Source organism: Mustela putorius, unplaced genomic scaffold (assembly GCF_011764305.1).
Source record: "Mustela putorius furo isolate JIRA1106 unplaced genomic scaffold, ASM1176430v1.1 tig00000281_pilon_pilon_pilon, whole genome shotgun sequence".
Lineage (NCBI taxonomy): Eukaryota > Metazoa > Chordata > Mammalia > Carnivora > Mustelidae > Mustela > Mustela putorius.
The window spans coordinates 3,440,476-3,452,499 of NW_025421343.1; the positions used below are offsets into that span (position 1 = coordinate 3,440,476).

At 44.7% G+C, this 12,024-nt stretch overlaps 1 protein-coding gene across 6 annotated transcripts in view; it reads left to right on the forward strand.

The window, feature by feature from the left end:
- The first annotated feature begins 9,321 nt into the window (after positions 1-9,321).
- The window catches only part of ALMS1 (ALMS1 centrosome and basal body associated protein), a 197,324-nt gene continuing 194,621 nt past the window's right edge, over positions 9,322-12,024 (forward strand). For 3 of the 6 annotated variants that reach the window (XM_045079011.1, XM_045079013.1, XM_045079014.1), the window contains exon 1: positions 9,323-9,766. In XM_045079011.1, the coding sequence (XP_044934946.1) occupies positions 9,461-9,766 (306 nt within the window). In that variant the 5' untranslated portion in view covers positions 9,323-9,460. Of the gene's footprint in view, positions 9,767-12,024 lie in introns of all 6 variants that reach the window. The other 3 variants (XM_045079016.1, XM_045079015.1, XM_045079018.1) reach the window with 3 other exon arrangements.

Below are 12,024 nucleotides of genomic sequence, written 5' to 3' on the forward strand. Positions count from 1 at the left end.
TCTGAGGCTGACAGCTACATCCTGGGGCTGTCTACCTTCTTCCCTATCTGGCCTACACTTCCTTCTGTGGATCAGTGACAGGTTTTGTTTTCAAGTGACAACAGACACTGATGCTGGCTAACTTCAGCAGAAAAGGAACCTACTAGAAGGATATTGTGAGACTCATAGAACCAGTGGGAAAGCTGGAAACCAGGCTTCAAAAAGGGGTGGTATTTATTTCCTGTCTTCTGTCAACTTCTATAGGAGATATGGGATGTCGAATTTAGCCATGTGGTGTGCTTTGGGCAGTGATGTGTGGGAGAAAGTGAGAGTGTGACTATTGCCTTAAGAGGCATTTGTGTTTCCACTCACCTTTGAGAGCTTCCTACCTCCCTCATGGAAGAAGCATTCTTGGAGTAATGGGCTGGTCCCAAATAATGAAAGACTTGTGGACTTAAGTCACCCCAGCCAACTCATGCACTGCAGCTTGAAACCGAGATCTCCAGACGACCAGCTGGTAAACGAGCGAGAAACAGCACTTTTTATTGTGGGTTGCCGAGATTTTGTGATTGTTTGGTGTTACCTGCATTAATATGAGTAGATGACCAGTAAAGGCAAGAACCAAGAACACCGGAGAACAGAACCAACGACTGAAGTCGTGCTACATGTTCTATTGTCTGTTGCTACTGCTGAACTCTCTTTTTTTAAAAAAAAAATTATTTCTTGGGGTGCTTGGGTGGTTCAGTGGATTAAAGCCTCTGTCTTTGGCTCCGGTCATGATCCCAGGGTTCTGCGATCGAGCCCTGCTTCGGGCTCTCTGCTCAGTGGGGAGTCTGCTTCCCCCCCTTCTGCCTGCCTCTCTGCCTACTTGTGATCTCTGTCAAATAAATTAATAAAATCTCTAAAAATATTTAAAAAGTTTTATTTCTTTATTTGAGTGAGAGAGAGCATGAGTGGAGAGAAGGGCAGAGAGAGAGAGAGAGAGAGAATCTCAAGCTGACTTGTGCTGAGCGAGGAGCCTGACATGGGGTTTGATCTCATTACCCTGAGGTCATAACTGAGCCAAAATCAAGAGTTAGATGCTTAACCGACTGAGCCACCTAGGTCCCCCAATGCAACCCATTTCTTTACCTTGCAGGTCAGGGAGACAAGAACCTCTTGAGATTTCTTGCATTTTGTGGTTTAATGTGCCTCTGAGCCATCTGGGGGTCTTGTTAAAGTACAGGTTTGGTAGGTCTGAATGGGGCCTGAGAGTTCACACCTCTAAGAAGTTCTCAGGTGATGCTTCTAGTCCCCAGACTATGCTTTTGAGAAGTACAGTACTGAATTCTGTTTCACTCCCTTAAGATTCAAAGTCATATATGGGAGCATACACAGGTGTCAAACTAGGCCACGTGTCCATGTCTTGGCTGCTAGGTGGCAGGCAGAGGGAATATTTTCTGTAGTTGATTGGGAAGCATTGTATTGTCCTTGATATTTCACAGAGAAAAGAAAGGAGGGGTTCTCAACAATTACGGGGCATCTGCATTACTTGAGGGTCGGCGGGTGGGGGGGGGCGGGTATAAGAGCTCGTTTAAAGATCAGATTTTTGAGCACCAACCCAAACTTCCTAAACCTTATTCTCTGGGTGATAGCAGCTGGGATTCTTCATAAACATATACCTCAAGTGATTCTAATGAAGATGGTCTGCAGACCACATTTTGATTACCATGATTAAAAGCCAAGAAACATGAATTCGGTCAACATCTTGCTCCGCTTGCCTGAGTAAAATATTTTTATTAATATCTGTCTTTTCTCTCCTCTATGAGAAAGCCATATTTTTGGAGGGTACTCCTTCCACTTGAATCCCCTGTCATCCTCTCTGCTTTTATCAATTATCTTTTTGTTTTCTAGCTTCAATGTCTTTCTTTCCTTTGGGTCAATCTTCTCGGCGTAGTAATAAACTCAATTGTCTTCCATATTGAAAACCAAAACAAAACTCTTGTCATGGTTCCTTTCCTGTTCTAGCCACTAACTTATCCTTTTTTTTTTCTTTTCATGACCAAAATCCTCTCTGCACTCAATGTCTCACCTTCCTCACCCCCAATCATTTCCCAACTGTTGTACCTGGAGTCTGTTCCCACCATTCCAGCAAAATAATTTCTTGTGCAAGTTACCAATAATTCCTTAATGCCAATTTCATTAGATGCTTTTCAGTTATTTTGTCTTTCTGTTTCATTTGATGCTTTTGGCCTCTTCCATCTTAAAACTATAGCTGACCCTTGAACAGTGTAGGGATCAGGGAACTACCTACCACACAGTTGAAAATTTATATGACTTGACTCCACAAAAACTTAACTACTAATGGCCTACTGTTGATCAGAAGTCTTACTGATAACCTAGTCAATTAACACATATTTTGGGGACACCTGGGTTTCTCAGTTGGCTGAGTATCCTGGGATCGAGTACCATATCAGGCTCCTTGGTCAGCTGGGAGCCTGCTTCTCCCTTGCCTGCTTTGCCTGCCACTCCCCCTGCTTGTGCTCTCTCTCTGACAAATAAATTAATAAAATCTTAAAAAATGAATACATATTTTGTATGTTTTGTATATCATGTATTGTGTTCTTACACTGAAGTAAGGTGAAGCATAGAAAGTATTAAGGGATGCCTGGGTAACTCAGTTGTTTATGGGTCTGCCTTCAGCTCAGGTCATGATCTCAGCCTCCTGGGATGGCCTGTATCAGGCTCCCTGGTCAGCAGGAATCTGCTTCTCTCTCTGCCTGCTGTTCCCCCTCCTTGTGCTCACTCTCTATCTGTCTCTCTCAATCTAACAAATAAACAAAATCTTTAAAAAAGAAAGTGTTATCAAGAAAATTTAAAGAAAAGAAAATACTTTTATAGTACTGTACTGTAATTACCCCCCCCCCCAAAATCTGTGTATAAATGGATCTGTGCCATTCAGACCTGGTTGTTTCAGAGTCAACTGTATTTGATTTTCCCTACTCTGTATTACCACTTTGTGTTCTCTTCCTATCTCTCTAGTAGTTTCTTCTCAGTCTGTGCTCTCCTCTTCCTCTTTTGGAATGTGCCTATTATTCAGGGTTCCATCCTTGGCCCATTTATCTTTTATACTGAGTTGTGACTTTCTCTAACACCTATGTGCTTGTTGTCACCAACCTACACCTCCCTCTTCCCTAAGTCCCAGCCCTGTGTCTACAACTGTTACCTGAACATCCTTAACTGGATATTTTTAGGCAACTGAAACTCAATATGTTAAGAATTGAACTGATGACCTTTCCCTAAAGACCTGCATGTTTCTACTTCTGTATTTCCTTGATCAGCTCAGCTGCCCAAATGAAAATGAGGGATTTATCGTCCTCTTTCCTTCTATCTCTCCTACCTACACCCAGTCACCAGGTCCTATCGATGTGATCTCCAGGTACCTTTTGCATCTGTCCTCTCCTATCTCCACACCACAATCTGCATCCCATCATTCATCATCTGAAATACTGTTGTTAGTTCCTTTTTTTTTTATTGTTTTTTTTAATATTTTATTCATTTATTTGACAGACAGAGATCACAAGTAGGCAGAGAAGCAGGCAGAGAGAGAAGAGGAAGCAGGCTCCCCGCTGAGCAGAGAGCCCAATGTGGGGCTGGATCCCAGGACCCTGGGATCATGACCTGAGCTGAAGGCAGAGGCTTTAACCCACTGCGCCACCCAGGTGCCCCGTGTTAGTTCCTTATTGATTTCCTTTTCTCTGTCAGGTCCTCCAGGTCCTCTCTTGTGTCTTGGTTCCTAAGGAGAATGGGTGAAAAGATGTAGAACTGTATCAGTGTAACTCAAGGATACAGCCATTTGTGTAAAGGACGGTGTAGTTGAAGGAGAACTCCAATTTATTCTCTGGAGGGCTCAGAGTCAGGAGACATCAGGTTTGTCTTTCAGACTGTCAACTTTGAATATGGAAGTTGCTGAAAAGATTTACACATTTCAGCTATTAAATTAAGAGCAGTAGCTAAGATTTGAGAAAAACACACTAGAGATCATTGTTTTCCTTTCCTCTCCTTTTCTTTCCTTTTTTTTTCTTTTGAATTTTATTTATGCTTTTACTTGGGGGGGTGGGTGGAGAAGCATGCTCTCTGCTCAGTCAAGCCATGGGCTTGATTCAGGATCCTGGGATTGTGAGCTGAGCTGAAGGCAGACACTTAACTGACCCACCCACATGCCCCTTTCTTTATTTTTTAAAATTGTTTTTTCTTAACTACCATATGATCTCCCTGATATGAGGAAGTGGAGATGCAGCATGGGAGGTTTGGGAGGTAGGAAAAGAATAAATGAAACAAGATGGGATCGGGAGGGAGACAAACCATAAGAGACTCGTAATCTCACAAAACAAACTGAGGGTTGGCGGGGTAGGGAGAGGGTGGTGGGGTTATAGACATTGGGGAGGGTATGTGTTATTGTCGGGAGCCGGTACAGGAGGCCTACTCTAAGAGCCGTAAGGGACTGAATATGATTGACTGTTCATTTAGGTCCACTCTCGCGGGAGGTGCATGAGCACTGCATTTTGATTGGTTAACACTGCCTGTATAAAAACCCATGCGTCAAGGGTAGAGGGAGAGAAAGAAAAAAGCGATTAAAGAAGAAGGTTCACCGCTACGTGAGTCTCCGAGTCGTTCTTGCGGGCAGAGAGCGACAAGTGGTGCCGAAACCCGGGAATCTCATCGTGAGAGACGCATGGAGTCGGCGACGATCAGGTAAAGAGTGCACCTATTTCTGTCTAGTGACAGGGAAAGTTCCTCAAGTCGAGGACGAGCGTAGAAAGCTTTCCGGGATGGGAAACGAGATGGCTGCAAAGTTCCTAGGATAAGGACGAGAGTAAAGCTTTCCGGTATGGGAAACGAGATGGCCACATATAAAATGCTGGGGCCACTTTCTGATATCCTTACTCCTTTAAAAAATAAAACAGCTCATTTGTTTTTGAGAGAAGTGGGACAAACGGCTCCCTGGTTTTTGGAAAGGAGCAGAGGAGGGAAATCGCCCAAAAGCCAAAAGGTGAGCAAGATGCAAAAGGAGCTTGCAAAAAAGGAGGAAAAGCTAAAAAAGGCTATGGCGCAGCTCAAAATGCAGGGGGAAGTTATGGCGCAGCTGAAATTAAAAGCGGAAGAAGGAGCTATGGTGCAGTTACAAACAAAGACGGAAGTGGTAGATAACTTAGATCCTGTGCCCACGCGCCCAGCCCCAACAGCGCCACCTTACGAGGGGCCTCCTCCGTATAAACCTTGCTGCACCAAGGCCTGCTATTGTGCGAGCTGCACTGCACGAGTGGCTGCCATAGTAGCCTCTCAGGAGTTTGGGTGGGAACAGGATTCTCCTTCAGTCCTAAAATCCTCACTTACTCTAACTCCACCATTTTTGGCTATAATTATACCTACCAAGACCCGGCGCAAGGCGCATCAGCTCACCTTCTAGATAGGTGGCTGCTCTGCAACGCTGCACAGGCATGTACAGGCTTGGAAAGCCTTCACTTTATTCATGGGTCTACATGGCGTAACTGTACGTACAACTATCACGTAGGCTCTCGATTTGAAACAAATGTTACTTGCAATTGCACCTCAGCTAAGCACGTAAGTTACTCACCAACGCCCGTCTGTGTTAGAGCTCCCTTTCTCTTCATAGTTTTTAATGCTTCTACTATTAACAAGTCATCTAGTCTCTCTTGTGAGTCCCAGAATTGTCTGCTATCAGAATGTTGGAACGCCACGGTGGGAGACTCGGCAGTAATAGCCAAGATACCGACGTATATCCCGATGCCAGTACAGGTGAACCCCGACAACCTGCTGGTGCTGCTTCGACATACACGAGACTTTGGAATAACAGCAGCCATTATTGCAGCTATTGCAGCATCCGCCGCCACTGCTACTGCTGCCGTGGTAGCGTTGACAACCTCGGTACAGACAGCCACCACGTTCAACAATGTCACAGGAATGGTCGCTGAAGCATTGGCTACGCAAGAACAAATTAACGGACATTTGCATGCTGGGATCCTTATTGTAAATCAAAGGGTTGATTTTGTACAGGAACAACTTGATATCCTAGAGTCAATTGTGTCAATAGGATGCATACATAATATGGCTGGACTTTGTATCACCCCTATAGCTCATAACAACTTATCCTTAGCAGCTAACCTCTCTAGACAGTTAGGAAATATGCTTAATGGTACCTGGAACTGTCAATTTTAAAATTTAACTAGGCAATTACGAGCTCAAATTATATCCATATATTCTACCAAAGTAACTATTGCACCTGTTAGTGAGTGGAAAAAAAAATGTTACAGCAATCTGTTTCGTTCCTCAAACAGTGGGCCGGACTTGGTGCCATGGCTGTTCTCTTAATCACAGCTAACGTACTAATGTTACGTTGGGTGTGTGGCCGTGTCTGTCGCAATCAACGACAATAACACCTCATGGTTCAAGCCATGATGGCTCTTGAAGCTGGTACCTCCCCCCATATATGGCTAAGTATGCTAGATCGGTAGTCAAAGACGGGTAAGACTGATCCCACACCATAGCAACCTAAGACAGGGGCTCTTCGACCAGGGAGAGTACCCGATGACGGGTAAGCATGTGTGCTGAGGATTGGCAACTTAAGACAGGCACGATCTCAGCCATTATAAATAAATAAAAAAGGGGGAGATGTAGGGAGCCAGTACAGGAGGCCCATTATAAGAGCTGTAAGGGACTGAATATGATTGTTCATTTAGGTCCACTCTCGCGGGAGGTGCATGAGCACTGCATTTTGATTGGTTAACACTGCCTGTATAAAAACCCATGCGCCAAGGGTAGAGGGAGAGAAAGAAAAAAGCGATTAAAGAAGAAGGTTCGCCGCTACGTGAGTCTCCGAGTCGTTCTTGCGGGCCGAGAGCGACATGTTATGGTGCGTGCTGTGAAGTCTGTAAACCTGATGATTCACAGACCTGTACCCCTGGGGCTAATAATACATTATATGTTTATAAAAAAATAAAAAATTATAAAAAAAAGAAAAAAATTGTTTTTTCTTAAGTGGCAGAAGAGCATACGGAGTCAAAGGTAATAGTAGGAAGATAAGGGAGATCATATAGAGAAATCATTTTGTAGTTAATAAAGGTTGTCCAAAAACATAATAGGCAAGATTTAGTGGTAGGGTAAAGGATGCTGAAGAACCAGAAAATTAATCTTGTTCTGTTGTAATGGGCATAAGCTACCCATTTCTGTAGTCTGCAGCTTCAGGATAATTCCTAAGAATCTTTGGTTTGAGATCTTCCAATGAATTAGACATTCAGTGTCCCAGAAAAAAATGATGCATTCATTTTTAGTTGAGTAACATGAATCCAGAGATCAATGCCTTTGGAGTTTCACTGTTGGTTTGTTGTTAACAGTGCCTGATTAGGATTTTCCATTGAGGATCAAGGGAAATTTTTTTCTGATGCTTTCTCAGAAGATCAAATCTCTAGATTTCAGGTCATGCAGAAGCTGCTTAGATGGGTGCTTTGTAAATATTTTGTTGCTTTACTGTTGATAAAACAAGAGTTACAGTGTGGGTCTCTGCAGTAATTAGTCATATCAGTTTGTATTAGGGTAGGATCTAGTACTACAAATACACAAGGGAGCCTGTTATTAACTCAGAAGGAGATAACTTATGGGTCTTTTGATAGATTGATGTCATCATTATCAAGACAAATGGAACTACTTTGGGCCTTGGGAATTTGAGAGTTTCTGAGAATTTTGCTAATGAGTTATAGAATTCCATTAGTTCCCTTTAATTTTCCTGAAATTTGTGAATGATAAGGATAGTGGAGTTTCTAAGTAAATGGTAAAGGTTTACAGAATTATTTAATAACAGTGTCACTGTGTGTACCTGTTACTGGAGAGGTGCATTGGGATTTCTCAAGTCAGGAACACAAAATCAAGGAATTTTTTTCCATCATTACATCCATAGCTCTCCAGCAAGGAAAAGCCTCAACTGTCATAAGAAGAGTTATATTTGAATGTACTCATAGTCAATTTAGAGGTTTTCTTAGGAGCCCTGAGGCTTTGGGCTTCAGTCTGTATTCTATGTTTATAGTTTTGCCAGAATTGCATCATTGGCAGATAGGACATGCATCCTTGGCAATAACCTTAAAAATTACCCCAGCGGTGCTGGTTCGATATCATTGCCAATTTATCTTTGCTATTATGGATAGATACCATGAAGAATTTCACTGACCTCTAATTATGGCTATCTCCTTAGGTAATAGCAAAACATCTCAAGATTCTTTAATTTGCTATTTATTTTACAGGAGTTCCTGAAATAGTCAGGAAATCTGTTTCTAAAGATTTTCAAAGCCACTGACTAACCTAAAATGTATATGTACCATCAGTACAAATACTTGTCCTTTTTCTTTCATTAGCTGATAGCTCTGGGCCAGGGCAATTAACTGGATCTACAAAAGACTTGGGATGGCAGTAATTCAGAGATTTTGGGCGAGTTATTTTTCTGAGCATTATATTTCTTCAAATACGAAATGGTAATAATACTCATCTCAGAACTGTGAGCATTTAATGAGTTTATCAATGAATAATACCTACCACTAAGTCCTTCAGGTTGGTTATCTGCTTTAATTATCACAACCATCCTTTGTGATGGCTTCATCATTTTATAGAGGCTCGGTCACGCAGCTTTAAGGGCAATGTCAGGCTTGAAACTTCTATTTTTTTCTGATACCACGCATCCGGTTCTTAATGCCTCTACTGTCCCAGACATTTTTTTTTTTTAAAGATTTTATTTATTTGTAAGAGAGAGAGAGAGAGAGAGAGAGCGAGCACAGGCAGACAGAGTGGAAGGCAGAGTCAGAGGGAGAAGCAGGCTCCCTGTAGAGCAAGGAGCCCGATGTGGGACTCGATCCCAGGATGCCGGGATCATGACCTGAGCCGAAGGCAGCTGCTTAACCAACTGAGCCACCCAGGCGTCCCTGTCCCAGACATTTTTCACTGCTAGGTTCAAGAGCCGATATAAGGCCTGTCGCCCAGCAGGCACTCAATCTTTAAAAATTTAGTTTGCAAGTTTGATCATCATGGGTTTGTACTGGGGTCTGATCTGCTCTCGGTGCATGGGCAAAATTCAGTCTTGGCTTGGCGCAGTCGAGAACTAAATTCTCCCCTCCCTCGAGACGAGCCCAGTCGGGGTTTATTGTGAGCTTTCAGTAGTGTGAGCAAGATCCCAGCGGGTGACGAGGACGACGCCCCTCCCCCGCCGGCCCCCACCACACCTCTGCCCCCTGCCCCGCCCTTTCCCGCGGGGCGTCCTTAGCAACGCGCGCTTTCTCTCCATGCCCCGCCCAGTCCGCGCGGCGCGGGGCGGGGCGCGAGGCCTCGGTGGTCTTTGCGCCTGCGCGCGGCCGCAACCGCCAGTCAGCTCTCCTCCCCTCCCCTCCCTCCCCTTTCCCCTCTCCCCCCCCCCCCCCGCCTCCTAGAGCGAGACACCAATATGGAGCCTGAAGACCTACCGTGGCCCGGCGAGCTCGAGGAGGAGGAGGAGGAGACGGAGGAGGCGGAGGAGCGGGCAAACCTGGACTCGGACGAGGTGGTGATGATGGAGGAGGTGGAGGAAGAAGAGAGGAGGTACCTGGACTTGGACTTTAGTAGCTACGAGAGCCAGCCTCCGGAGAGTACGGACGACGAAGAAGACGAGGAGGCCAAGGCCTGGCTGCAGGCGCATCCCGTAGGGCCTTTGCCTCCGTCGTCGGTCCCGAGGCACCGCTACTCGGAGGACCAGCGGACCGGCCCGGAGAAGGTAAGCCGGGTCGGGGAGAGATGGGGGCTGCCGTCGGGCAGGGTGACGCGGCGTCTCTGCGCGCTCAGCCCGCTCTCTGATCCGCTGCCTCCTGCCGGCTGCCGGTCACCGTGCCGGGCAAATAACAGGCGGGCTTGTAAAGTCTTGTAGGGGCCGTATCGCGTCCTGGGTCTCCACTCCTGCGCAGGCTCTGGCTGACTACGCCAAGTCTCCCATTGTTTATGGCAAAGACCTCTCTTGCTTCACCCTCTCTGTGGGTCCCGGGCCTTTTGAATTACACCAGCTGTTCCGAGCGTCCCTATTCCCAGGGGGTGTGGTTAAGCAACGCTTTGGGGAGGAGGTGGGGCTCCTCGTGCCCTGCTGGAGGGGAAGCGTTTGTACGGGGGGAGAGAGTAGTTCTCCAGGGGCTGTCTTGTTGGGAAGACTGGAGATTAGCGTGCCTGAAGGGCAGGCAGGACTCTCCTGGAGGGAGTAGTGTGGATTCTGGACACTACATGAGGCTCCTCACCTGTTTGACTTCTCCGGAACCTTGTTTGTAGCAATGAAGGGGAGTGCCCCGTAGGTAGGAGGTTTATGCTGCAGCTCCAGTCTGGAAAACTAGAAAGCACCACGTAGTACACAATGGAGAAAGAGCTGGTTTTATGGTGGGCTCCTGAAGACGATTTTGAAAATAACTACATTTAATTCATTAGCTTTTCAGGGAGAAAAAAAAAGTTTGCTATTCAGTTTGAATATCAAATCATCAGACACTTATTAAGTTTCTGTTGTGTGCAGGGCACGTTGTGGCGACCAAAACAAGCCTAGTGTTTATTGTCTAGGACTGCTCCATAGACAAGATGTAAACTGTGCAGAGTGAACAAAATACAACAAAGTACAAGTGAAAAGACAGTGAAGAGACTTTTAATAGACCTGTGCTGTTCAACACAGTCATCACTATCCACACGTGGCTCTTGACATCGTATTTCGTTAAGATTAAATAAAGTTTAAAAATTCAGTGCCTTTGTTGTACTAACCACGTTTTAAGTATCCAGTAGCCACACTTGACCAGTGGCATTATTGGACAGTGCAAATATAGAATAGTTCCATCATCACAGAAAGTTCTTTTGGACCTTAATGCTATAGACGGTTGATCATTAAGGAGTAATAGTTATTGTTTTTCTTGGTAAGTATTCCAGTGGGTGCTTAATTCATTGAGCATTCACCATGGGCATTCACACTGTCCGGCTGGATGCAAAGGAATCTTGGTGAACCGAAACATTTTTTTAAAAATCTCTGCCCTTCTAGTGTTCAGGTAAGAAAAAGCAGATAAAATTTAGTTGGCCACATAAATAAGTAAAACTGGTATGTGCTAATATACTTTGAAAGTATACCATAAGGGGATTTGACCTTGTTAGTGAAGCTGGGGAAAGCTTCCCTGAGGAAGTTCTGATAAAGCTAAGATCTGAAGACAAAAATTAACTAGACACAGAGAAGAGAAAATCCTCCCAGTTGAGGGAAAGTCACATGGAAAGGTGCTGTTGGAGAGAACATGGCATTTCCAGGGAACCAAAGGCTAATACGGATAAAGGCTTTATCTCTGGAGCTTTGGAATTGTTTAAATGGAATTGTTAAATTTGGAAAATGTTTAAAACATTTTCAGTGGTAAGATTTGTGTTTCAGAGGGGCGCCTGGTGGCTCATTAGTTAAGTGCCTGCCTCAGGTCATTATCCCAGGGTCATGGGATCAAGCCCCACATTAGGCTCCCTGCTCAGTGGAAAGCCTGCTTCTCCCTCTCCCACTCCCCCTGCTTGTATTCCCTCTCTCACTGTTTCTCTCTGTCAAATAAATAAATAAAATCTTAAAAAAAAAAGATTTGAGTTTCAGAAAGATCACTTTGTAGCAGAGTAGAGGACAGCTTTGACAGCAGGATGGAGTCAGAAGTGGCAGTAAGTCAAGGATGCTAATTATTAAGCCATTGCAGCATTCCCAGGCAAAAGATGATAATATTTTGGAACAGTAAAGTGTTAGTGGATATAGAAAAAAGTAGACTGATTGAAGAAATATTTAGGAGGTAGGGGTTCCTGGATGGCTCAGTCACTTAAGCGTCTGCCTTTGGCCCAGGTCATGATCTCCAGGTCCTGGGATTGAGCCCTGTGTGTGTGTGTGGTGGTGGTGGGGGAATCCTTGCTGAGCAGGGAGTCTGCTTCTCTCTTCTTCCCACCTCTGCCCCTCCTCCCTGCTCATTTTCGTTTTTCTTAAAAAAAAAAAAAAAAAGAAAA